The sequence below is a fragment of the Onychostoma macrolepis genome, chromosome 12 (genome assembly GCF_012432095.1).
Source record: "Onychostoma macrolepis isolate SWU-2019 chromosome 12, ASM1243209v1, whole genome shotgun sequence".
In the NCBI taxonomy this organism is placed as follows: domain Eukaryota; kingdom Metazoa; phylum Chordata; class Actinopteri; order Cypriniformes; family Cyprinidae; genus Onychostoma; species Onychostoma macrolepis.
In genome coordinates this window covers 23,561,824-23,588,622 of record NC_081166.1, presented here as the reverse complement: position 1 = coordinate 23,588,622, position 26,799 = coordinate 23,561,824, and the positions used below count along the sequence as shown (strand labels likewise).

Here is a 26,799-nt window from a genome sequence, read left to right as displayed (position 1 = left end):
GAATGGGTGCCGTCAGAATGAGAGTCCAAACTGTTAATAAAAACGTCACAATAATGTACAAATAATCCACATGGCAAAAGCAACAGTTTGAAGTTAAAAATCTTAATTATGAATTAGTTTATTACAAACACGCAGACTTTCATTTGACAATAATCCACGAGTCCATTTTGTGATGTTTTTAATCAGCTCTTTTTTTAAAGTTACATTTTTGGGCCTTTTTTTGTCAGGATAGTAGAGAGCAGACAGGAAAGCATTGGGTGAAGAGAGGGGAGTGGGACTGGCAAAGGACCTCGAGACAGGAATCAAACTCGGGTAGCCGTGAGCGCAGATGCACTGTATGCCGGCACGCTAACCACGAGGCTATTGGTGCCAACTTTTATCAGCTGTTTGAATTCTCATTCTGACGGCACCCATTCACTGCAGAGGAGCCATTGGTGAGCAAGTGATATAATGCTAAATTTCTCCAGATCTTTTCCGTTGAAGAAACAAACTCAGCTGCATCTTGGATGGCCTGAGGGTGAGTAAATCACCACAAATTCATAGAGTTAACAAAAAACTACCCAAATAGCAATTTGTCTAACAAAAAATACAAATTGCTATTTGGGTAGTTTTTTGTTAACTCTACGAATTTCTACTTGTAGTGGCTGTTTTTCTCAAAAGTCAATAGACTTGGGGAAAATTCCAGAGAATGGCATGTGTTGCCAAAAGTTCCTTTTTTTTCTCACATTGATAGTGAGTGTGTTTGTACTCCAGGCTCAGAGTCTGAGATGTAGGCAGAAAGAGGAGGAGGAAGAATAAACTTCTTTCATTCAATACTACCCAGCATCTTGTCACCTACATGACCCCTCTTGAGTAAGTAAACCTTACTCTAGTTTATCATATAACTAAATATTTAATGTACTCAATAGGCCCTTATTTATACCAAAGCTGTTTCTAGATTATGAGAAAAAAACACTTTTATAATTCTCTTTTAGTAGACCATCAGTTTCAGAATAGCATACACCATATTATTTTTGCAGTATATAGTATGTAAACTGTGCTGGATGACTTGCTAAGTTGGCAAAATTCGCAGCATACAGTAGAGCACACTGCATGCAATATCATATAACAATGGAATCCAATTGACTTAACTTTCCTCTTTTAGTGTGACAACAATGTTAAAAGGATAGTTCACCCAAAAATGAAAGGTTTTCCACAATTTACTCACTCTCATGTTGTTCCAAACCTGAGTTTCTAACTTCTGTTGAACACAAAAGAAAATATTTTGAAAAATGTTGGTAACCAAAGAGTTGCTGGTAGCCATTGACCTCAGTATTTTTTCCATACTATGGAAATCAATGTCTACACTCTAAAAAATGCTGGGTTAAAATATGGACGAACCCACCGATTGGGTTGTTTAGACCCAGCGGTTGGGTTACTGCCCAGAAGGTTGGGTTAAACATTTATCCCAACTGTTGGTTGAAAACAACCCAGTATGTGTTTCGTCCAATATTTACCCATTTTGTATGCTGGGTTATGCATTATGCTGAGTGTACCAGCAACTGTTTGGTTACCAATGTGAAATGCTTGTTCAGCAGTGTCCATAATCTACAATTAACCTTAGTTTAAATGTCAGGTGCCATACGAATTTGCTTAGTAAACTGAAAACATGTCCTTAACATTTTTATTATATAGTAACCATTTCATAAAAGCAGTAATGTCCTTGTGATTTGGCTGTATCATAACTGTATCATGATTATCGTGATTACTGAAATAAACACATAGGCTTACCAGTAAAAGAGTTAATAGAGAACAGTTTTATTAATTTCTTTGAGGTTTCTTTATACACATTTGGATCTGTGTACAGTTGGTGGAGAAAGGTGCAATACAATACCAAGACAAAGAAAGAGAGCAAGAGAAAGGGACAGATAGAGTGAGAAGAGAAATTGAAGGTAAGAGAGATACACAGGGCAAGTCTATGTTAAGCCTGTGGATTGCCACAATCAAACTGGCCATTGAAAAAGAGGGAGAATTTGGAAATCCTGCGGGACATTAACAATTAGAATACCCAGAAGTCACCTCTGGTGTTTGGCCTTATGTTACATTACATACAGACAACAGTGTCAAAAAAAGAAATAAAGAAATGCTCTTCAGAAAACAACAAATTACCAGTCCAGGCATACAGTAAATCTCATTCCCTTTCCTTTTAGTTTCATAAACATGAAAAAAGGTCAAGTTTACATTCAGCATGCAGGTTATTTTACAGTTTTAATTTGATGGATTTGCAGACAGTATAATATATGACCTCCATTCTGCTTTAAAAACATAAAGAACAAAATATGAAAAATGTTTTAAGGGAAGGTGAAAAGCATTATATATATAAGTTAGTACAGTTGTATCCATGAAAAAATTATATTGTATCGTATATTGTTAACTTAGTCATCCTAATTAAAGGAATATTCCAGAAGCATCTGTCAGTCACCAAAGAAAAAAATATTTGATCTCCTCCTTCAATTTGTATAAACAAAGAAAACATTTGTGTTGAGAGTTACATATTTTGGGCATGATGTGGTCCCATAGATGTCAATTGTAAAAATCCAACTACTGTATGGGAATATTTCATCAACATTTCCATCATGTTTTCTTTTTACAAACCGCACTACATGTCGAAATTTCTCTTGGAAATTTGTTGAATTTTCTGTGGTAATGACATCTTGCCACAGATGCTGGTTATAGAGCTGTATATAACTTTCCTTTAAAGTCGGCATAATGTGTAAAGTCATCCTATCTATTTTCCAAATGCATGTTATAGATCGTGTTATGAATATTAATCCATGCATACGTTTAATTTTTTATTTAAAAATTGACCTTTCGATGAAAATGACAGACTTCTCTCTGGTGACGTACACAGGACATCTCCAATAATACAGTACGATTAAACCCCAAGCTCGTATTTATCTGCGTCCACTGCTGAATGCAATACCCACATCTCAAAATCTAATCAACAACCAATAAACAGAACCAAGTCCCACTCTATATTTTTTTGTTTTTCAATAATCCACTAAACTCAGATGTACGCCACATTATAGAAAACTGTCACTTCTTCCGTTTGATCGCAATTTTAAATAAACAAGCTTAAAAAGTTGTAGTTAGTGGTTAAACTCCCTCATAGTTATAGAAATACTGTAGCATTGACTTTCTGCTCATTAAGACTCTCAAAAGACAGATGCAGTGAATTGTTGAGTCTGATCAGCGGCCCACGCCATCACTGTTCTGGATACCCTTGTTGTCCCCTCCCCCTCTATACCGCTTTTAGCCTTTCTAAATGGCTATATTTACCCTCCAGGCTGATCATGCTTGCACTCTTTTTCTGACACACACACACACACACACACACACACACAAAGTGCACAAGTGATGATATGGAACAAAGACATATCAGGCAATCAATTATGGTTTTGGCTCAAGTCACAATAATTCTAGAATCTGTAAAAGTGTGGATTCACTTTAAAATGATGCAAGAAATAGTCTGGCACGAGTGAATAAGAGTTTGTGGATGGTGAGAGATTTGTGGATACTCACACATGGAGAAGTGCTGCCTTGTATGAACAATAAAAAGATTAAAAATGTAAGGCATAGTGTGACAAGCGTTCTGAAGAGAAGGAGTTTAATAACATTGCTAAGAATAAAAGCTGTGGTAGCCGTCAGGTTGCTATAGTAATAAATGTGTGTAAATGCGATGCACTACAAGCTCAAATTGCACAGCAACTAAACACACACACACACACACACACACACAAATCCTTTTTTATCCCTTTTCCATTACCTTTTGTGGAAACCCAATTCCATTCAATATTTTCACTGCAAAGGCATTCTTGGTGAAAATAAAAATCAAACGAAAATGTAATCAAAATAAAGCACAAAGTGATCGGATATACAAAAAGTTCAAGGAAATGAAAAACAAAGATAAAGCAGCAACAGAGAGAAAAATCATGCTATATAAAATCCCAGTCAAAAGGAAAATGAATTTCTTTGCTATCACATATCATGCCACTCTTTAACTCTTTATGTCATAAGGATCAAGTCATTATTTTATATTCAGGCAACGAGTAGCTCTGTGGTGCTGATACTAGACATTCCCCCTAGAGTGATTAAAGAAATAGTTGACCCAAATATCAAACAAATCTGTCATTTACTCATGATTTTCCTTCATGGAACGCAAAAGGAGGTGTTTAGCAGAATGTTCATGCTGTGTTTTTCTATGAAATGGAAGCACAGAGTGGCCAAAAGTTACAGTATCAACCTATAAAATGGCAATAAAGCACCATTTATCATCATAATATCCATGTCATGAGATAGAGCTTCAGGAAAATATTATCAATAAATAATTACTTCATTTTGGTTTTACTAAACAGGGCAAATTAGCATGAGAGCGCAATTTCATGAGAGTGAAGTTTCTGCGGGTGATTTACTAACAATGCGCAAATTCAAAATAAATAAACGCGTGGAAAAAATCCTCTCCCTTCTACCACGCACTCTCTGTTCTCTGTGGTGCCTCTGTAAGCAACAACAATTGCAGCCATTTTTAGCGCAAAATAATTTAAGACCTTTTTTTGAGGCGTTAAATAATGGCGCAAATACCAGTAATTGGATGAGCGTTAGTAAATTGCATTGCGTGACTCATTTGAATACTCTCCTTCCATAAATTTTGCATCTGAAAAGGAAACTCCTACAAATGCATATTCAATAAGGTCAGGCGCAGAAATAACTGTGTCCACGCCTTTTCAGTGCTAATTCATCACTGTGCATCTTTAGTAAATCCTGACCGTACTATTTTAATGCCAAAAGATGTTTTGCGCTGGTGCAATAATCTGTTAGTAAAACTGGCCCAGAGTCTTGAAATAAGGCCTGTTCACACCAAGAAATAATAACTATAACGATAACATAATTTCTCTTTATGCCTCAAAATAGCTTGAATATAACTCTACCCTAATCTCAGTTAATATATGCGGATCCAAGAATATGCAAATTAGACCCCACCTCCACTCAATCACATGAGTTTGGACTACCTGTTCCACTTTCACTCGGTTAACTGAAGTAGTAAATGCTATGCTACACAATGTCAAGTAGCGATGCTGGATTAATTCAGCCATGTGTTTGAACCAAAAACTGATTCCAAAGAAGAGGAAGAATGAATTATACAGGGCCGTATACAAGTCAATGTATCAGAATGGTAATGCATTTTATGTATCGCGCTCTACAACATCAGACATGCAACGGTATATCATTAGCCTTTGATCTGACTACATTATCAAACAGTTAATAACGTAACGCTAACGTTACACAAACTATGTTCTTGTTCGCCGTCTTAAGACATCTACCTTCTAAAAATCTATATCCTTAGGTAAAAACAGCTTTGATAATAATATAAAAATCCCCACCCTGCAAGATGACTGGATTGGTTGCAGGTTTGTGACCTTTTTTTTAAATTTTTTTTTTTTGATAGTCTTTGGTACACCGCAGTTTTAAGGAGAAAATGATCTGCAATGGTGTTGACTGATGAGTCTGCACATGATTTGTTTTTAAGCATATTAAAACACCTGATAGACATGTAAACAACATTAAAAACTTGATTTTTAAAAAATAAACTTAAAAATGCTTGGGCTCTCAATGGCTGTCAATGTTTTTCATCATTCATGAGCTACAAAATTTTTTTTCTGAAAGTGATTGCAATTATGTAATTCCTGTGTCATCATTGTTATAGTAATGTAAACTTCCTTATTCTAGCAGAATTAGAATGTTTTCAAACTTCATAGTTATCGTTCTTGGTGTGAATGGGCCTATAGAGCCCATATAATGGTGCTTTTTGTCATTTTTGAAGATTTTCTGTCAATGGTCACCTTTATTTTTATTATATGAACGTTCTGCTAAACTTTTCCTTATGGTAATTTTCAACAATAATTTTTATATTTTTTTAATGTACAGTGATTAAAGTGAGTGATGACTATGGAAAAGATGGGTAACTTGATATATGCACTGCTACAACAACAAAACATCCAATCCATCACAAGTCTAAGCTGGGAACTCACGGGAACTGAACAGAGACTTCCCGCAATATGGAAGCTAACCAGCCCTCTGCTGGTAGCCACTGGTGTTGCACGCTAGTGAGGTAACCGCCACAAGTCTCAGAAACAGAGCACACTGCTCACTCATAACCCCTCCTGATGTTCAGCAAGCTTATAGTGAACGGATGTTTAAAACTAAAGCTCAATCTACTTCTATCTCTGAGATATATTCACTTCAGGGCCATTAAATCAAGCACCACAAATGTAGACGGATATGAGTGGGAGATATGAACACCTTATGTGAAGATATTCATCTGCAAAGATGGTTATTATTCAGTGCATCTTTTTAAAAGAGTGCTGTGATGATAAAGGCTGATTTACTTCTTAATTGAAGGCAAAGTTCAAGTGAATGCAAACAACTATCAGGTTTCAACTACAGTACAGTGGCACATCTTTAAAACCAGCCCAACCGACAACCTTTTCTGTACAATGCAAAAATAAAAAGGTATGGTAAAAAGAAACTGTAAACACAAAGAAAACAATGAAATTCAAAACTTCAGCCCCAGGACACGTGCCGGAAGCCACTGCGGTTGAGGCCTGGCTCAGTCCGGCTCGCACTTGCCCTGATGGGAAGGATATCAGAGGAGGGGTTGGGGTTCTGAGACGGTTTCCTCCTAGTCCAGTTTCACTCCAGGCTTCTCTGTGTTGAGGAGGTGAAGGCTATCATCTATAAGGAAACTACAAGAAAAAAAAAAAAAAGGAAAACATACACTGTAAAAATAATTTTGTATGTTCTACAAGAACATTTCTACTTAAAAATGTCACGTTTATTTCATAGGTTATATGCTGTTTATGTAATCATTTGTGAAATTTTGCAGCAATAACTGAATGAAAATGGTTTCAAAGTAAATCATACACCAATTTATTGTATTTTACAGTTTTATTTTTTAATACAAGTGCCAGAACCCATTTCTTTGGAACACCGAACATGACACGCGGGTGAAAAAATTACATACTGTCGCCACAAATTAAGAACTCAATCCCACAAGTAACTTAATTATTATAATTTGTTCGCTCATTTTATTGAAATCCACAGTTGGCCACAGTATGTATGTGTGTGTGTGTGTGTGTGTGTGTGTGTGTGTGTGTGTGTGTGTGTGTGTGTGTGTGTGTGTGTGTGTGTGTGTGTGTGTGTGTGTGTATATATATATATATATATATATATATATATATATATATATATATATATATATATATATATATATATATATATATATATATATATATATATATATATATTTCATATAGCATGAATTCACATTTGTACAGTGATGAAATATATTTCAAATCTAAAAAATTAATATCAAAATTTTGTTACCATCTATACAAAAGGAGACAACTTTAGTATAGTTTTGCACTGCAGTGTAAACACGGACCATGTAACAAACTGAATTCATTCTTGTTTTCAAAAGAAAACATGGTATAATGTTACCTGTTAGTCATTGTTTTATGAGTGACAAAGTGTTTGTTTGGTGACAATCTTTTCTATGTGTTATGGAAGAATGAACTGATTTGAAACAAACGTGCTTTGGTTGTTTTAACAGTTTGGATGTGAAATTTCCTGCTGTGCCAAGCTGAAAGTTGGTAAGAAGAACTGTGTGAAGAGTTTTGAAAAGTTTTGAAAGTATTGAGAAATTGAGAAAAACAGGAAGTGCATGCTTACCTGTAGAAGAGGAAGTGGACGGGCACGGTGCTGAGGTGCCAGACGGCATGAGCGTCTAGAACCCAGAAGAGAGGAGGGAAATCCAGCAGCTCCAGAAGGGCAAGCCCATGCAGTGAGAGCACTACCATTCCGCACTTCCACCAGTACGGCAAAATCCTGCGGTTCAGCCAACACCAGCACAACCACCACAACAGGTTTATCATGCCTGTAACAAGACCAGAGGGAATAACAAATGGGTGAGAAAATAATACCTAATTTAGCCTATTATTAGTTTCGATTTTAAACCTTTAGTTAGCAAACAGGAATTAATTACAGTTTAAAATATATACCAACGCTTTGGCAATGTATGCTTTTTACCATGTCAATATAACTGCTTAAGTCTGAGTATGAAATAGGGTGAAATACAAATCGAAGACCTGTTTTAACTTAGTTGTATAAAACTAAGGCCTGGTTTCACAGACAGGGCTTAGACTAAACCAGGATTAGGCCATAGTTCAATTAGGACATTTAAGTTATTTTTTATAAACGTGCTTAGAAAAAAACATTACTGGTGTGCATCTTCAGACAAAACAAAGGCACTGATATATTTTAAGATCAGTCAGTGCAAGTTTCTTTCAGTTAAAACAGCTCAGACTTACATTTTAGTCTAGGACTAGGCTTAAGCCTTGTCTGTGAACCCGGGGGTATGTGTATTTATGCTTAAAAATTACAGATGTAGGCGTTCACATGCAAAGATCTACAGTAATCAATAAATTGATCATGCTTTAATTAAAGTCAATATGAAAATGCATCCAAAACTCATGTTAATCCATTAAAGTGATATTTTTCTGAATGAAACAGGATATTAAAAATATAGGTCATGACTTGATTTTATTCATGATGATTTGATTGGATTGTGAAAATCGGACATTCGACTCCAGAGTCAGACCTCAATATTTTGCAGTAGACTGTGAAATACCAATCCCCTGTTTTTATTTGGAATAATGTATGCTGATGAATCATTTACACAATAAGAAACATTGATTAAGATAAATACAAGTATTAAAAAATATTAAGTAAATACAATCCATTCATTGCCTTTTCCAAATAATAAAAAAACAACAACAACTTCATTTAGGGCATTTTGACATGAACTTGCACATTATCAGCTTATCATAGGCACTGTATAACCATGTAATGTAAACACACTGCTGTATTCACAACACTTACCTATGGTGGCATTGGCAGCCATGTTGTACCCATAGTCAAAACTGACAAAGGTCAGATAAGACACATGAGACGTGAAGGCCAGAATGAGCAGAACTCCCACCATACTGGAAATTGCAGGCCTACGCAAGCCCAACGTCCTGAAACACAAATATTAAACCCCAAATCATCACCATAAACAAAAAGGTTAACAAACATATAATCAATTTATGAGGAATTCCTGTTCGCATACCTGACACAGCACAAGTAGATAGAGTAAAGAATGACAGCTGATGCACAGAAGTAGTCCATTTTCTAGAAAACAAAAATAGAAAATCTGTATCATGTGACTTTTTTTTTTTTTTGCCATGACAATCATACCTCTTAATCCAAGAACCACATGAGAAAATGTTTAGAAGTTGTCTCTGAATCATCTCTTGAAAGGTTACCTCTGTTAGATAGGTGTCTCTCGTGTGAAACACTGTAGACCAGAACCATGCATTCAGGGAAACCTGCAGAGAGATGCAAATGTGGTTGAGCACAAACTACATTTACACTGAATTACATTTATATAGCGCTTTTATACATTGTGAGGGGGGATCTCCTCATTCGCCACCAGTATGCAGCATCCACCTGGATGATGAAACGGCAGCCATATTGTGCCAGAAGGCCCACCACACACCAGCTTTTTTATTAGTGGAGCGGAGACCAAGTGATGAAGCTAATCAATAGATATGGGGATGATTAGAAGGCCATGATAGTCAGAGGGCAATGGGCGAATTTGGCCAGGATGCCTAGGTCACACATCTACTCTTTTTTTCTAAAGACATCCTGGGATTTTTAATGACTACAGAGAGTCAGGACCCTGGTTTAACGTCTCATCTGAAGGACAGTGCTTTTTGACAGTACAGTGATGGGGAGCTAGGACCCACACAGACCACAGGGTGAGCACCCCCTGCTGGCCTCACTAGCAGCTCTTCCAGCAGCAACCTAGTTTTCCCAGAGGTCTCCCATACAGGTACTGACCAGGCTCAACCCTCCTTAGCTTCAGTGGGCAACCAGTCTTGGGCTGCAGGGTGATATGGCTGCTGGCTGAATATCTTGGTATATAGTTTGTACCTTTTTGCTTTAATAACAACAGCACTGGAGATGCCATGAACAAAACTGATGATCATGTGATCCAGTATGGTTTCAGAATGTTCCAAAGAGTATGTGACCATCTGTACAACATGATCAATTTCATTAATTTGATTAGTGACCTAGTGAAAAATCCTAATAACTATTTTCTTATTTATGCCATATATAAATGTAGAAATGAATGTAATAAAATAATAAAATAAAATAAGACAAGTCTTTAAAAATTTTAATGAATACATTTTCAGATTTTTTATATACAGAGATCTAGTGGCCTAGTGATCTAGAAATAGCAAAAAATCCTAAGTATTTTATTTATGCCATATATACATTTAGAAATTAAAGTAATAAAATAAAATACTAAACAAGAGATTAAAAATTTGAATTCTAATACATTTTCAGACTTTTTTATTTGCAGAGACATAGAATAGGAATCCGAATTATAAAGGAATTTAACAATAGTGGCAAAAAGTTACAAAAAAATAAAACCAAGTGAGGTTTCAGTCTTATGGTTCAGTGTCAACTTCGACTATTTTAGGGAGTCATTAGACTAAATCAAATCAATATCTCCCAAGTCTGAGACTGTTTTATTATTATTATTATTATTATTATTATTATTATTATTATTTACAGATTTTTCTTTAAAGATGTATTTTTGGCGTTTTTTGCTTTTATGTTATTTATTTTTTCTTTATAATCATTTATTCCGGTCCTCACAACAACTTCTCACAAAATAAATAAAAAATACATAGTTACCGAAAAAGGTGTAGGCCGAAGCCTTTCTTATTATGCCTACCTAGATGTGTACATGGTTTACTGAATTGGCGACACTTTTCACTAAGTTAAATAATACAAAATAAACAATATTACAAAAACATTTCCCAAAATGTGCATAAAAAATGCCAAACGTACATAACAAAAATACACATTCCAGCTATTACTTCAATATTTTAACAATCCATTCACAATTTATTGATACTGAGTCATAATTATTTATCACCCTATTTTATTTATCACCCAGTGGCCGGAACTGCCGCAAGGCCAGATGCACTGCCAACAACTCTAGGCAGTTGATGTGCCAAAGCAGTCGAGGCCCTGTCCAGGGCCCCGAGGCTGCCTGCCCGTTGCATGTAGCGCCCCAACCCGTACTGGAGGCATCCGTCGTGACAACGACATGCCGGGACACTTGTTCTAGGGGCACCCTGGCCCGTCCAGGGGCTGAAGGAGCGGCGACACTCCCGTGTGATGTTTACTTGAAGTGTACCGCGATGCTATGCCTACCTCGGGACTCGGGAGTGCAACCAGTGCTGAAGTGGTCTCATATGAAGCAATCCGAGCGGCGTGACTGCGGCTGTGGATGCCATGTGCCCCAGGAGCCTCTGAAACTGTTTCAGCGGAACCACAGTCCTGCCTCTGAAGGAACTCAGGCAGTTCAGCACTGACTGGGCGCAGTCCTCCGAGAGGCGCGCCACCATACTCACCGGGTCTAATTCCAGACCAAGAAAAGAGATTCTCTGCACAGGGGAGAGCTTGCCCTTTTCCCAGTTGACCCAAAGCCCCAACTGGCTGAGGTGCCGGAGTACCCTGTCCCTGTGATCACACAACTGTTCTCGCACGCGGGCCATGCTCGAGATAGTTGAGGATCCTAATGCCCACTTCCCGTAGCGGGGCAAGGGCGCCCTCCGTGCCTTTGCGAAGACACGGGGGGGACAGGGACAGCCCGAAGGGGAGGACCCTGTACTGCCATGCCCGACCCTCGAACGCAAACCGTAGGAACGGTCTGTCACGCGGAAGGATCGAAACATGAAAGTAAGCGTCCTTCAGGTCGATCGCTGCAAACCAATCCTGGGGCTGGATGCATTTGATATGCGCCTGTTCGTCAGCATCTTGAACGGGAGCCTGTGCATGGCCCGGTTCAAGACTCGCTGGTCCAGGATTGGTCGAAGACCACCGCCTTTCCTGGGTACGATGAAGTAAGGGCTGTAAAACCCTTGCCTCATCTCGGCTGGAGGGACCGGCTCGATTGCATCCTTTGCCAGGAGGACAGCAATCTCCTTGCGCAAGACAGGAGCGTTCCGAGCTACCACTGAAGTCTCGAGAACGCCGCTGAACTTGTGAGGTCGCCTGGCGAATTGAATCGCGTAGCTGAGTCGAATCATGCGCGTGAGCCAACGAGACGGGCTGGGCAGCGTGAGCCACGTCTCCAGACGCCGTGCAAGTGGCTCCAACGGCACGATCGACGTACCTGCGGTGGTGCAGAGAAAGGGAGTAGAGCTGGATGGTACAGAAGGCTGTGCGTTCTGAGGCATCCTCACAAAACTCCCTGGGTCCCAGAGGGGACTGGCTAGAGGTGCGTGGGGAGGCACTGCGTCCCCTGAACCGCACTCTCTTGGCCGCTGGCAAGATGGGTCGTGGGCGAGAGTGAGGAGGCAACGCGTCGCACACTGTTGGCCCGTGGACCTGAAAACTCGGAGGAAAGGGAAATTGCTCCCGAGGGAGGCAGCCCCGCCGAATCTTCATCCTCAGAGGACGATTGCCCATCCCCCGATGCTGCGATCGACATCTGATCCTCTATCGGCGCACCGAATGAAACGCTGGGCACGCCGTGAGACGGCACAGCAGAATCACCGGGGAGCCGCACAGAACAGCTGCTGCGGGAGGAGTGAGAGGTCCGTGGGGACTGGCCCGGCGGAAAGGCTCTCACTGTAACCCTCAGATCGCCCAGAGCACTAGCCGATGGTTCTCTGCTCGTGGCAGAGAAGCCAGCGCAGGTAGTGACAGAGGGAGCCCTCCCATCCCTGTGAGGAGAGAGAGGCGCGATCGCAGCGCTGCCATGGTTACACGCTCAGAGCGAACGCATAAACCATCCACGAACGCAGCTTCAGCGCTGGATGCTCAGACACTGAAGACAACGATCGTGGCCGTGGACAGAGGATAGGAAACGACCGCAACCAAGAGGACACGGCCGGAACGGTGTCTTTAAAAATACGCGAACTGACCGTGATTTGCTCTTTTAGGAAATCTGCTCTTTTTAGTTGAAGTGCCCAGGGGAATCGCTGCAGACAGGGACACCGCTGTTCGCACCATAACGCCAACCAGAACAGCTTCCAGACAGATGATGAATGGCTCTTTGTGGAGATCAACACGTTCATCCACTCGGCTCCGAAGCAAAAATATAATGAGTGGATGCACCTGCCGCCTATTTATACCCGTGTGCACGGGGAGTGGCGCAGGTATGCAAAATCCACTAGCCAATATTCATTGGCGTTTTCTCTTAAGTCAGAGATGATTGGGGCTCCCAAGTAAATCCCCTATGTCATCACGACATAACTCGTAGTGACCGACAGATAGGGAACCATTTTTAATACTTTAGACACTTTACAAATATCATTTATATACAGGACAAACAACTTAGGGCCTAGCACCGAACCTTGCAGAACACCACAAGTAACTTTCATTAAATCTGATTTAACATTATTTATTTGTGTACAAATTGATATCTGTCATCGAGGTAAGTTTTTATCCAAGCAACAGCTTATTCCTGGTGATCTATACACTGACCAAACCGATACACAACTGATAATTATATTTTTAGATCTTTCAATATCTATTTCTATAGTTACACATTCCAAAAGATTTTCTATAGTCACTGCATACAAAGCAACTCCTCCTCCTTTCTTATTAACTCTGTTTACCGTGAACAAATGATACCCTTCCAATTCTACTTCATAAATTTTCTCCTTATCAAGCCAAGTCTCTGACACAGCAATCACATTAAATTTATTAAACTGATGCAAATACTCTTTAATGTGTATGAAATTTGATAGGACAATGTGTCTACGCGCTGCCCACGAGGCTATTGGCTGGTTTTTAAGTCATTTTGACATATTAACTGATCCAGCGCAGAAGAACAAATGTGATTACCCTGTATGTGATGGTGTATGTTTGCTTTTGTGTGCAATCAGTGACAACATTGCAATATATTGTCTTATTTCGCACCACTAGGTCTGCACGATTAATCATACTTAAACATGATTTGTACTTCTCTCAGTTAATTAAGCATAATTGTCTGCGATACTGGCCTGCTGTTTTGTTTTGGGTTTTTTTTTTTTTTTGTACATTTGACATTTCTGTTATCTTGCATTGGCAATAAGCCTCTATGAACTTTTAGGCTTGGGATTGCCAGATGTCACAAATTTAAATTCCCTAGTCAGAGCTTTTCTCTTAATCAATCCCATGCAGACATGCTCCCTCTGCACTGCAAAAAGCACTCATGACCTCAAAACACAATTTTTTTTTTTTTTTTTTTTTTTTAAGTTTAGCGATCTTAATTGAGCTATTCTGTTGATTACATGTAATACAGACAGTTAATGTTCTTTCATCAGGCCACTTGTGCTATTTGCTACAACTCTGCAAGCAAACCTGTTAAAAATCTAATAATGGATCTTAACTATATCGTTTGCAATTGTGGTTGCTGAATAAATGCACTCGTGTAACTTCTGAACTACGATACAAAGTCTTTTTATTGTTGTTTTCTTTCTTTTTTTTTTGGAAATTTGGAATAATTTGGAATTATCGGAATAAATATTAGGAATTTCACTGTTTTAGCTGATGTGAGAAGCTTCTCACAGTTTTTCTAAAGTAATAAATCAGGAGACTAGATGAGGTAATATAAACCCTGCATATGAGTTGATAATCTCTTGATTAGTGCTGATGAAATGTAAAAATATACTTCCCAAATTATTTATCATCGCATTGATAATTAATAATCACGATTATCAGTTTCTCTCATTATAGCCTACTAAATAACAGTGCTGTAGGAAAGTGCAGGAGAGTATTCTAGTACAGTGTTCCTTCTGACTCATTGCAAGAATGCAGAAATTCAGGAATCATTAACGGAAATGAATGTCAAGGAAGTCATTCGGTTGCAGCACTTTAAAAAAAAAAAGAACACTAGTTATGAATAAGAATGGTTCTCGCTACTACATCAGACTGACACTGTCTCACCAGTGAGAAGGCGGTGATGGTATGGTACATGGGGCTCTGTCGGGGGACGGCGCTGCGGTATCTCAGCAGCATCAGCAGACATGCCAGACCGTTGAGCAGAGACGCCAGCGCAGATGCAGGCTCCTCAAAACACAGGAAACGAGCAAATGGCCACTAGACAAAGTCAGAAATAGGAAAAAAGATGTAGAATCAGGGTTGAAAATATATGAATTTCCATAGCGATGACCATTAAAATATGTCTCCTTTCCCATTGTTTGACAATTCTAACACTAACCTTCCCGTGAAACTGTGGTACGCTGTAGCCCTCTGCCTGGTACAGACCCACGGTGGTCCACATGCACTGATACCTGCAGTCATCACGACACGTCCAGCCTGAAAGATGCAGGACAAAATTAATTGACATTGATAAAGTAAATCTGGCATTTCGTAGATCTACAATACTCAAATATTCATAATTTCATCCTTCCATAAGTGGCATTGTTTTTAAAACATGAACATACACAATATTAAATTTAAAAAATGTAATATTAAGAAAATTCCATCCAAAGCCAACAAGCTAACAATGTTCAGCTAAATGTTTTGCTATTGAGCACAAGTATATGACAGTGTACAAATTATTTTAATGGTTTTGCAATGCAATTGTTATAAAGTATGTACATTAATATGGCACTGCACATGATATTACAGGCTAGGTTTTAAATACAGCCCAATTTTAAGCAACATGTAGCCTATTGGGGGTCTCTGCTCTGTCTCCCTATCCAGCAATCAGTTTTTGGTCTAAAATCACTATATTAAAAGTTATAATCTCTGACATAAGAGAACATATATGCTTGCAACATATAATACCATCCACTGTTAGAGCGAACAGGACATTGGAACAGTTACAAAGATCATGGATTTACCTGCACACAGTATTTTCAGAAAGGACAGAAGGGTCTGATTTATAATTTATAATTACTACTACTACTACTACTGACAATGAGCAGGTGTGTCCAAATGTTGACTGGTGTTGTATAAATACTGTATGTGATGCATAATGTTTCCTTTCAAGCACGTAACCAGCCATAGGCTGCTTTTTCTGTGCTCTGCTGAGGGGGTGGGGGGTGTAACAGCACCAGCCTATGGTGGTTGGCTGGTCCTAGCTAGATTAACCCGTCTCTGGTGTTCAGCTGGTTTAGCGGGTTGGCCAGCTGGTCTCCAAATATGAAAAGTGCCCAAAACCCCTTTAAAACCATCCAACCAGACAAGCCAAGTCAGATAAGAAGTTTTTTGTTTGTTTTGTATTTTTTTTATTTCAGAACTTTTTTTTAGCAGGGCTTGGGTTTTGATTAGTGGTGCTTTAATTATTATATAAAAAGTACTGTTATGGTACCATGGCACGGTGATGTAATACAATGGCATATACCATGACATATCAAGCGATTGCTGTATTCATATAATATGGTACTTGCATGGCACTCCAGTCTGCTTCAAACAAACCATGGAATGAATTACTATATTACATATCAAAAAAGTAATGGCAATACCATGATAATGATAAAAGCTAAGGAATAAGAACTTAAAGAAACAATACTGTTATTATGGCAATTGATATACAACATTATTTTGCTAACATTTAAAAAAACATATATTTTACAATGTATATCAATGTATAAGCAAAAGTTTGTGTGGAGGAATTTTTGTCGTAATTTGTATAAATACTCATTAATAGCCTATGTACATCAAAAATTGTCATTAAACCATTTAGTTCTCCTAATAATTTCATTTATAATAATATTATGACATTTTCTCTATTGCCAGCTGTGAAATAAAATCAGTTTGCATAATTCTCTACTAAGTTCGTAGTGTTACTAACACAAATAGGTTAGTACAGTACCAGTGAGTGCCATGTATGGAGGCTGAGAGGACTGGAATCCGCGCAGTCGGGCCCCTGTGCAGTTGGTCCGGACGCATTGTTTGACGCAGTCGCGATAGACGGGCTCTTTGTCCCCCTGAGAGGCGCTCGCAGGAGCGGACAAGAGAAACACCGCGGCTGCTAGAAACATCAGGCGCGACATGCTGCTGTTCCGTCCGGTCATAAGGCACAACAGTGCAACATCAGTCCATTAGAGCGAGTCCAGCGCGAGTCTCATTCGCCGAGCATGACAGCATTCACCGCCGCTCTTTCTTTTGCCTTTAAACAACGTGACGCTTTAGTTACAGCTAAGAACCTTTTATTCTCTGCCCGGGCAACAACTTTCATAGATACATCACAAGCGAAATGTTACATTTCACTTAAAGACAAACCCGGAAGTGTAAATGTAGCGCGCATGCGCATGTATCTCGCTTTCTCTCTCCACACAAACACACACACAATCATCTGACAAATCAATGAATGAATAAGCCAGTTGGTTATTACATTCATTTAAAAGGTGCAATTCTTTTCTTCTTTCTTTTTTTTTTTTTTTATAAATGCAAAGCATGACTGTTTATATTTGGAATATATAGTATGTTTGTTTGTTTTTACATTAAAATTACTATGCATGATCTTCAGCTACCTACTGTTTAGCAGTGCTAGTTAAGTTACTCTAAAAATGATAAAAAGCAGTTAATTACATCTTCAACAGTGTAATTCGATTACTGAAGTAATTACTTTCTCAAAGTATTGCATTACTCAATTACTTTCTAAATCCCATACCAACTAAACAAGGATAGACATGAAACTGCTCTTTAATTCCTTCAAATAAGTAATATAAAATTGCATAAATTGTTCTTGAACTGACCAAAGTATTTAAAGGGAAAAGTTTACATACATAAAAACATACATTTTAACATTAGATGTTACATATTCATGTTAAATCCACTACACTGCAAAAAAATGCTTTTCTTACTTAGATTTTTTTGTCTTGTTTCCAGCCAAAATATCTAAAAAATTTGATAATCAAGAGGGATTTTCTAGACAAGTAAAAATTATTGTCTTGTTTTTCTAAAAAAATAAGTCAAAATTAAGTGAGTTTTTGCTTGGAACAAAAATCAGAAAAATCATCTGCCAATGGGATAAGAAAAATAATATTATTTCAACCAGAAAACAAGATTATTTTTCTTGCCCCATTGGCAGATTATTTTGCTTGTTCCAAGCAAAAACTCACTTTCTGAAAACAAGACAATAATTTTTACTTGTCTAGAAAATCCTTGATATAAGATTTTTTTAGATATTTTGGCTGGAAACAAGACAAAATATCTAAGTAAGAAAAGCATTTTTTTGCAGTGTATTGTTTTATTTAGATTTGTTCTATAGTCTAAACAGCATTTAATGCAGTTACATCACAAGTAACTGTAATTAAATTACAGAAAAATTAAGAGTAATCCCTTACTTTTTCAAGGGAACAGCAATTAAATTTCAGTAATTAATTACCCAATACTGCTGGTTGGTTGCACTTTATAATCTCAAATGAACTGAGACTACACAGAACACTTGCATTTTAAACAGACATTTGTCACACTGCAGGAGCATTTAAAATGAATTGAAGGCAAAAAGGAGATTAAATGCTGAGAAACAAAAGAAATGCACAGATAAAAAGATAGACTTTCCTTTATACACTGACATAAAGTTGAAGAAAAAAAGTAATGATGGATGATAGCAGTATTGTTTCTTCATAGCAGAACAATGTTCTTAAAGGGCATTTCTTAGCATATGGGTTGTAATCTTCGAAAACTTATTTTCCCAGGAAAGGATCATGGAAAGAACACCTCATGTTGAACAACCTAAAAATAAACAAATGTTATATGTCTGTATACTAAAATATTTCAAACATTTTGATGTGCTTAATGACACCAAATAAGCCCAAAATCAAAATGTGCGCAAATGTACTAGAACACATACATATTCAATGCATACCAAAAAACTTGCAGACTATGCACAGCAATAGTGTGGCAATACATTTCAAACATATCCTGTTGTTACAGTCTTCACTAACAGTGTATTATAATTTATAATTCAAAGCAGATGAATATACTCACACAACAAGAACAATGCTTTATTGAAAACTGTATTTGGCAACGTTTTCATGAATCAAATATAAATGTTTTGACAGAAAACAGGGCAAGAAAAATAATAAAATATTTGACCATATCAATGCCAATCAGAATTTTAAATATCAAACCAACTCTCTGGTAATATTTTTTTTCTTACAGTTATATTAAACATATATTATAAAGTCGTACAATGAGCTTTTTCAATTCGAATCCACACTAATAAAGAAAGGTAGAAAACATAACATCATCATTCAAAATAAATCGCCATCATTGATTACTAGTAACTTATACAAAACAGTCCTAAAAAATAGTCCAAAAATGTTCTATGATATGACCCATGATATAAACTATGATATTTTGTGAAGAAAAATATCACTATCACAGCAATTGAGATTCAATCCCCATTACACGTAAATTTCACAACTCAAAATAATAGTTCACCCAAAAGTGAAAATGTTCAAAAATAAATGTACTCACCCTCAGTCAATCCAAGATTTAAATGAGTTTGCTACTTCACAAGCTGTTAATTGATGGACTAGATTCGTGTGGATTACTTGCGGGTTGTTGTGATTCTGACGGCACCCATTCACTGCAGAGGATTCATGAGTGTGTGATGTAATTTCTCTTCATCTGTTCTGATGAAGAAAAAAACCATCTACATCTTAGATGTCCTGAAGGTGAGTATTATAAGTGCACCATTATTGCATTCATATTCAGATCATATTCTCCAATAATTTATCTATCATAGAAAAAAAGTATCTCTACAATGACGAATGTGAACAACACCATGTTTATGCATAATAGCATTTGTGCAATTTAAGATTTCGAGGATCTGCGTATCTCTTTCCGCATTTATCGCAGATGTACTGCTTCCCTCCTCCATGAACGTGGCGTTTGTGAGTACGCAGGTGGCTACCTTGACTGAAACACTTGCCACAATCCTCACAATTGTACGGCCTCTCACCAGTATGGACCCTCTGGTGCAGCTTTAGACTGTTCGTATTGTTAAACCACTTATCGCAGTAATTGCAGCCGAAGGGTTTTTCTCCAGAGTGAGTGCGGCCGTGTGAAATGAGGCTACTCTGCTGACTGAAGCTCTTCCCACACTCCTTGCAGGTGAAAGGTTTTTCCCCCGTGTGGATCCGCTTGTGGATTTTCAGATTCACAGCCTGCCGGAAGGTCTTGCCACATAGGTCACAACTAAACGGCCGCAGGTCGGTGTGGATGCGCTCGTGGTTTTTAAGATTGACGGCGTGCCGAAACGTCTTCCCGCAAGACATGCAGGAGTACGGTTTCTGCCCGGTGTGGATAAGTTGATGCGTCTTTAGCGTCATGGCCCGTGTGAAACTTTTCTGGCATATTGAACATCGAAACTCCTTTTCGCCTGTGTGCGTGAGCTGGTGCCTGGCAAGATTTTGAGCAATGTTGAATCTTTTTCCGCAAACGCTGCAGCTGAACGGTTTTTCGCCGGTGTGGATTATTTCGTGGGTTTTGAGGTGTGCGGCTTTCCCGAAGCATTTGCCGCAGACTTTACAAACAAATGGCTTTTCTCCTGAGTGGACTCGTTGGTGGTCAGACAAACTTTGTTTGTGGGCGAAAGCCTTGCCACAAAGAACACAGCCGAAGGGCTTTTCTCCAGTGTGAATACGCTGATGTGATTTGAGGTTGCTTTGAGAAGAGAAACTCTTGCCGCACTCTGAACAAATAAAGGATCTCTTTCCAAAGATTGTAACCGAATTTTGAGGATCTTCGCTGCTGTCTTCTGGCAAAACAGATGCTTCTTTGTCTTCTAAAGATGCGTTTAAGTGACCTGGCAGGACAACAATTAAATAATTGTCTGTTTATTACAGCAAAATTTTGCCAGAAGTTAATTCAGTAAAATTCTGATGGATTCGGCATGCAATTCTGTACACTGGCAACTTGTCTTTTGGATCGATTCATTAAAGAGATCATTCTCATGTCATTCATTTGTAATTTAATATAACATTCACAAACCAGCAGCGATGGAATTCAAGTTCACATTTCCAAATTCATCTCTGATGGACACAGCCAGCACCAGTGGGGATTCTGAACGGCCTTCTGAAGCCTCATCAGACTGCGAGCATAAAGTAGTCACGTAATTAATCATAAAATAGCCAAGCAATTTAGCGACTTTATTTTTCATAGACTTGCTCTACTGGTCAAAAGTGTGGAATAATTAGGATGTTTTTATTATTAAAAAACAGAAGAATTTCTTATGCTCACCAATTCCAAGATATTACTGTATTTTAATATATTATAAAATGTTATTGTTGTGATGGCAAAGCTGAATTTTCATCAGTATTCCTATGGTGCTATTCAAATATTAATAATGGTTCTTAATATTTTCAATGTTGCAAACAGTTTTGCTGCTTAATTTTTTGTGGAAACAGTGATACATTGAAAATATATAGGTGTGTATGAATAGAGAGTTCAAAAGAACAGAATTTATTTGAAATAGAGATCTTTTGCAATATTGTAAAATGTCTTTACTGACACTTTTGATCAATTTAATGTGTCCTTGCAAAATAAAAGTGTTAATTTCTTTTTTTTTTTTCTGAACTCTCTGGTACTTGGGAGTCACACTTGTGTTGTTCGCTGGTCAAAACAGACCAGAGGCCATAATTGTGTACTAATTTTATTTTTGTGAAATGAATATACTATATTTTTCTTTAATATTTAGCATTTTGAGTGCATTTCATGTTTCTAATTATTATTTGTATCTAAATTATGGACTATTTTCTGTATAAAATGTAAATAAAATTATAATTTTTTCAATTAATGCAGAATTTAAGTTAAAAATAGAGCTAAATCAATTCATTGAACTGAGGCAGATTTGTTCCACCTTGTGGAAATAAAGAAAGATCATAATAGAGAATAAAGAAAATCATCTGTAATACCATGGTATAAATAAATGATTTTTTTGTTGTTGTTGAACTTAGCTATAAACACAGATACACACAGTGAATAAATATCATTCTTTTACCTAATTTCTTGTTCTTGATACATTCTTTGATGAATAGAACGTTCAAAAGAACAGCATTTTATTTGAAATATAAATCGTTTGTAACTAGTGCTGTCAAACGATTAATTGCATCCAAATTAAACGTTTTTGTTTACATCCTGTGTGTGTGTAGTACTGTGTTTATTTATTGTGTATGTACAAATACACACATTTTTTAAATATTTACATGTATATACATTTATATTATTATATTTTATATTATATATAAATATATTTAATATCTAAACATAGCATATTTTTCTTAAATATATACAGTCATGGCAAAAAATATCGGCACCCTTCATAAATATGATCAAAGGAGGCTGTGAAAATTAATCTGCATTGTTAATCCTTTTGATCTTTTATTAAAAAAATAAATAAATAAAATAAAATCACAAAAATCTAACCTTTCATTGGATAATAAGAATTTAAAATGGGGGGAAATATCATTATGAAATGAATGTTTTTTCTCAAATACACATTGGACACAATTATTGTCACCCCTAGAAATTCTTATGAGTAAAATATCTCTGAAGTATATTCCCATTCATATTAACAATTTTGAGCACTCCAGGGTGATTATGAACATGACATTATCCAGCCATGGCTTCCTGTTTCACAGAAATATAAATAGGAGGTAAAACAAAGCCCAAATTCCCTTAATCATCCATCACAATGAGAAAAACCAAATAATACATTTCTGATGTGCAGCAAAAGATAATTGAGCTTCACAAATTAGTGAAGTGGCTTTAAGAAAAGAGCTAGAGCAGTGAAAATTCCCATTTCCACCATCAGGGCAATAATTAAGAATTTCCAATCAACACAATATGTTAGGAAACTGCCTGGAAGAGGACGTGGGTCTATATCATCCTAATGCACAGTGAGAAGGAGAGTTTGAGTGGCTAAAGACTCTCCAAGGACCACAGATGGAGAACTGCAGAAAATAGTTGAGTCTCAGGGTCAGAAAGCCTTAAAAAAAATTGTCAAACAGCACCTACATCACCACATGTTGTTTGGGAGGGTTTTTTTCTTCTTCTCCTAGCTCATCCAAAAACAAACTCCAGCATATTCAAAACCAAGCTTCTGCTGGCCATTCCAGTCCTCTGACCTGAACCTTATAGAAAATGAGTGGTGAACTGAAGAGAAGAAGCACCAACATGGAGCTGTGAATCTAAAGGGTCTGGAGTGATTCTGGATGAAGGAATGATCTCTGATCTCTTGTCAGGTGTTCTCTAACCTCATCAGGCATTATAGGAGAAAATGTAAAGCTGTTAAACTGGCAAATGGAGGTTTCAAAAAGTATTGAATAAAAGGGTTCCGTTAATTTTGGCCAATGTGAATTAGAGAAAAACATTTATTTCATAATGATATTTCCCCCCATTTTAAACTCTTATTATCCAATGAAAGGTTAGATTTTTGTTAATTTTTTTAATAAAAGATCAAAAGGATTAACAATGCAGATTAATTTTCACAGCCTACTTTGATCATATTTACCAAGGGTGCCGATATTTTTGGCCATGACTGTACATGCATGTGTTTGTATTTATATATACATAATAGATATATACAGTACACACTCATATATTATGTAAACAAAAACGTTTATTTTGAATGCGATTAATCACGATTAATCATTTGACAGCACTATTTGTAACATTTTTGACATCTTTACTGTCACTTTTGATTAAATTAACATGTCTTTGCTGAATAAACACATTAATTTATTTTTCTTTCTTTCCTTTCTTCTTTTTTTTTTTTCAACTAAACTCAGTTAATTTTAACTAATCACAGTTTCCACAAAAACAGTTACCAGCAAAAACTTTGATAGTAATAAGAAATCCTTTTTAAGCATCAAAGAAGCACACTAGAATGATTTCTGAAGTATCACATGATACTGAAGACTTCGTAATAGCTGTCAGTTCATAAATTCAGCTTTGTATCACAGGAATAAATTACATTGTAGGGGTGTGCGATATGACGATTTTTGATCGTGGACGATAAAAATGTCTCCACGATCTGCTTTTGAAGAAATATCGTAGTATCGCGCTACAGCGCACATTCTATCAGCTGCAGTTCTTATTCCTCCGTCTCAATATACTGTACATTATTAGGACCTGCTTTAAAGCCTTGCCGGTTAAATGTTTTATTCACGCGTCGGTCTGACGTGCGCTTTTTCTGAGCCCGACACCCGAAGCGCGCGTGCTAAAGCCCGTCAAAAAGCGCCTGATTACTGAACTAAGTTATCTTGTGCACTAATACTGTCAAAACACACAAGGTTTATGTATAGACTCCGTTGCTTATGTCTAAAATGAGTAAGTAAACAGCTGAGAGAAAACGGATGCGTGCCTCTGTATATTAGATGCGTGCAGGTCTTAAAGGGGCAGTACTGAACATGCTGCCGACTGTCATTAAAGGGATAGTTCACCTTAAAGTTTAATTTCTGTCATTATTTACTAACTCGCATGTTGTCCCAAACCTGTATTAATTTCTTTCTTGTGCTGAACACAAAATAAGATATTTTGAAGAATGTTGGTAACCAAATAGTATCTGGTCCACATTGACTTTTGATAGAAGGAAAAAAAAAATACTATGGAATAAGTCACTGGGGACCGGTGTTGTGCCGAATTCTGACCCCCGCCAGATTATCACCCCCCTAGTACTGGTAGGTTTAGGGTTAGGTGTGGGGGAGGGGTTAGGGTTAGGATTAGGCAATCACTTAGCGATTTCAATGAGGGGGGTAATAATTTGGCAGGGAGTAGAAAATAGGCACAACACCGGCAACTGTTTGGTTTTCCACGTTCCTCAAAATAGCATTTATGTTCAGCAGAAGAAACTCATTCAGGTTTAAAGAAACTTTTGAGTGAGTAAATGATGGTATAAATATAAAACACTTTTTATTTTGGGGTTAATTATTCCTTCAATGTTAATAAAACACAAAGAGAAAAATCACTCACTACTCTTGACTGAAAAACGTTAATACAGTTGATTTAATAGGAATCAATCTATATAGTATTTTATTTTTATATTTGTTGATTCAATTTCTCGAATGCTCCTGCTAAATACACCTATTGTACCTGAAAAAATAAAACACTGTTTTATTTGTATAGTATGTGTATTCGTAATGTGTATCTTTGTTCTCATTTTTTAAATTGAATTTTCTCAAAATATTGTGATATTATATTTTTGCCATATCGCCCACCCCTACATTTCACTATAATATATTATTAGCCTTAAACATGAGTTGTTCAGTTTACCTCATTTCTTGTTCTTGTTTCCAGGCTTCTCGCACTTCCATCATAAGAATGTTCCTCTTCTAAAACATAAATATGACATTAATTTGAAAACACAACAACATTATAATAAACGTTAAATACTGTATGTGTAAAACCACAGAATGTTTTTTTTACCAAGCCCTCCAACAGACAGAATATTCAAGATGCTGCCAGGCCGCTTTGCTCTCTTGCCTGAAAATGTTTTGCACTCCAGATCCAACAAAAATTTGGTTTCATCGACAAGTTTGATTATTTTTCCAAGAGCCTCGTTGCCCAGTATCTCCATGATGGATGCAAACTGCTTCTGAAAGAATAAATAATCACAAATGGCTTGTTATGGACGACTATGCCAGTTGATTAATCAGGCACTGTGTGGAAATTTTGAGATTATTGGCAAGTTCATTCCACATATTATCAGTTTCACAGCTTTGTCGGTGGATTTCAAGTAAATGTTGTGGAAAACAAGTATACATTTGATCCCAACATTATTCTTATTTGCTATTATTAAATTGCATCATCTCTGTTGGCATTAAAAAACTCAGTATCAGTTGTATACTACATTGCCAAAAGTATTGGGACACCCACTTCTAATTAATAGATTTGACTACTTTAGGGAATTGTGTGCTTCTAATTTTATAGCAACAGTTTGGACAGGACCCTTTTCTATTCTAGCATGACAATACCTCTATGTATAAGGCAAGGTTCAAAAAGAAACGACTGATGCAGTCAGTGTGGAAGAACATGCTGGCAGCAGCTGCGTTCACACCTGCGCAAACTGCGCACTGATCTTTATACTATATGCACACTCGCGTTTATAGGGCTGTGAACGCGTCGCATGTTTAAGGTTACAGGCCGCAGATCTCTAAACAACATCATCTCATAATCCCACCATTTTCTCCTCCTTGTCCATCTTCATTCTTGAGTCAACCTCCTCGTTTTCACAGTGATCTCTAACAATATCACTGCTCAGAAATGAAAGCGTCTCCTCTTCCATAAGTTTGGCCATTTCAGCGATCGCGGCATGAACTAACGCCTCCACCACGGACGCTAGATGCGTCTGTAACGCAACGCAGCGAGACATTCCGCCTGCGACTAAAATTCACACCACGCTGTTGTCCTGTGTTTAATTCAAAACTAAACTCTGCATTGAGAGCTCATAAAAATGACGGTAAACATACTTTAGGAAACAGTGGGCTGTAATAAACGGAAGTACAACAATGTGCGACAATTACAATCCGGGTCCTAGAATGCATAATAAAAGTGCATTTTTGTCTATTTTTGTACAATGTTTTGTATAATTATAATCTAAATGTAAATTCAAATTACTTCGAGAACAACAGAAAAAAAATGATTTTTTTGTTAAAAAAAAAAAATATATATATATATATAATTATTAAA

General features: G+C 37.2%; 2 protein-coding genes across 4 annotated transcripts; both read right to left on the bottom strand.

Moving 5' to 3' along the window:
* Window positions 1-1,776: 1,776 nt before the first annotated feature.
* On the bottom strand, window positions 1,777-17,963 carry pgap3 (post-GPI attachment to proteins phospholipase 3). Its single transcript, XM_058794283.1, has 8 exons — window positions 16,970-17,963; window positions 15,368-15,465; window positions 15,094-15,246; window positions 9,402-9,464; window positions 9,206-9,267; window positions 8,977-9,113; window positions 7,768-7,972; window positions 1,777-6,782 (listed from the first exon to the last, which is right to left on the bottom strand). The coding sequence occupies exons 1-8, from the start codon at window positions 17,169-17,171 to the stop codon at window positions 6,719-6,721; spliced, it is 984 nt and encodes a 327-aa protein (XP_058650266.1). The 5' UTR covers window positions 17,172-17,963; the 3' UTR covers window positions 1,777-6,718.
* A 119-nt stretch (window positions 17,964-18,082) lies between these two features.
* On the bottom strand, window positions 18,083-26,641 carry si:ch211-207i20.2 (uncharacterized protein LOC568537 homolog). Of its 3 annotated transcripts, XR_009273636.1 has the most exons (6): window positions 26,291-26,640; window positions 25,537-25,705; window positions 25,384-25,442; window positions 21,103-21,202; window positions 19,585-20,917; window positions 18,272-18,837 (listed from the first exon to the last, which is right to left on the bottom strand). XR_009273636.1 is itself a non-coding variant. In XM_058793252.1 (5 exons), exons 1-5 carry the CDS (start codon window positions 26,480-26,482, stop codon window positions 19,899-19,901), a joined length of 1,482 nt encoding a protein of 493 aa, XP_058649235.1. In that variant the 5' UTR covers window positions 26,483-26,641; the 3' UTR covers window positions 18,083-19,898. The 3 variants fall into 3 exon arrangements, 2 of the variants coding, with proteins under 2 accessions (XP_058649235.1, XP_058649234.1); XM_058793252.1 differs by having other exon boundaries at window positions 18,083-20,917; window positions 25,594-25,705; window positions 26,291-26,641; XM_058793251.1 differs by having other exon boundaries at window positions 18,271-20,917.
* Window positions 26,642-26,799: the final 158 nt, after the last annotated feature.

Bases quoted from the DNA above. Each gene is read 5' to 3' on its own strand.
- pgap3 (XM_058794283.1), bottom strand. From the start codon at position 17,171: ATGACCGGACGGAACAGCAGCATGTCGCGCCTGATGTTTCTAGCAGCC. The intron at 15,466-16,969 runs GTACTGTACTAA...TGCATCTTTCAG, and splicing joins TCCATACATGGCACTCACTG to GCTGGACGTGTCGTGATGAC. The intron at 6,783-7,767 runs GTAAGCATGCAC...TTTTTCTTGTAG, and splicing joins GTCCACTTCCTCTTCTACAG to TTTCCTTATAGATGATAGCC.
- si:ch211-207i20.2 (XM_058793251.1), bottom strand. From the start codon at position 26,482: ATGTCTCGCTGCGTTGCGTTACAGACGCATCTAGCGTCCGTGGTGGAG. The intron at 25,706-26,290 runs GTGGGATTATGA...TTATTCTTTCAG, and splicing joins TGGACAAGGAGGAGAAAATG to AAGCAGTTTGCATCCATCAT. The intron at 21,203-25,383 runs GTAAACTGAACA...TTATGCTCGCAG, and splicing joins AAACAAGAACAAGAAATGAG to TCTGATGAGGCTTCAGAAGG.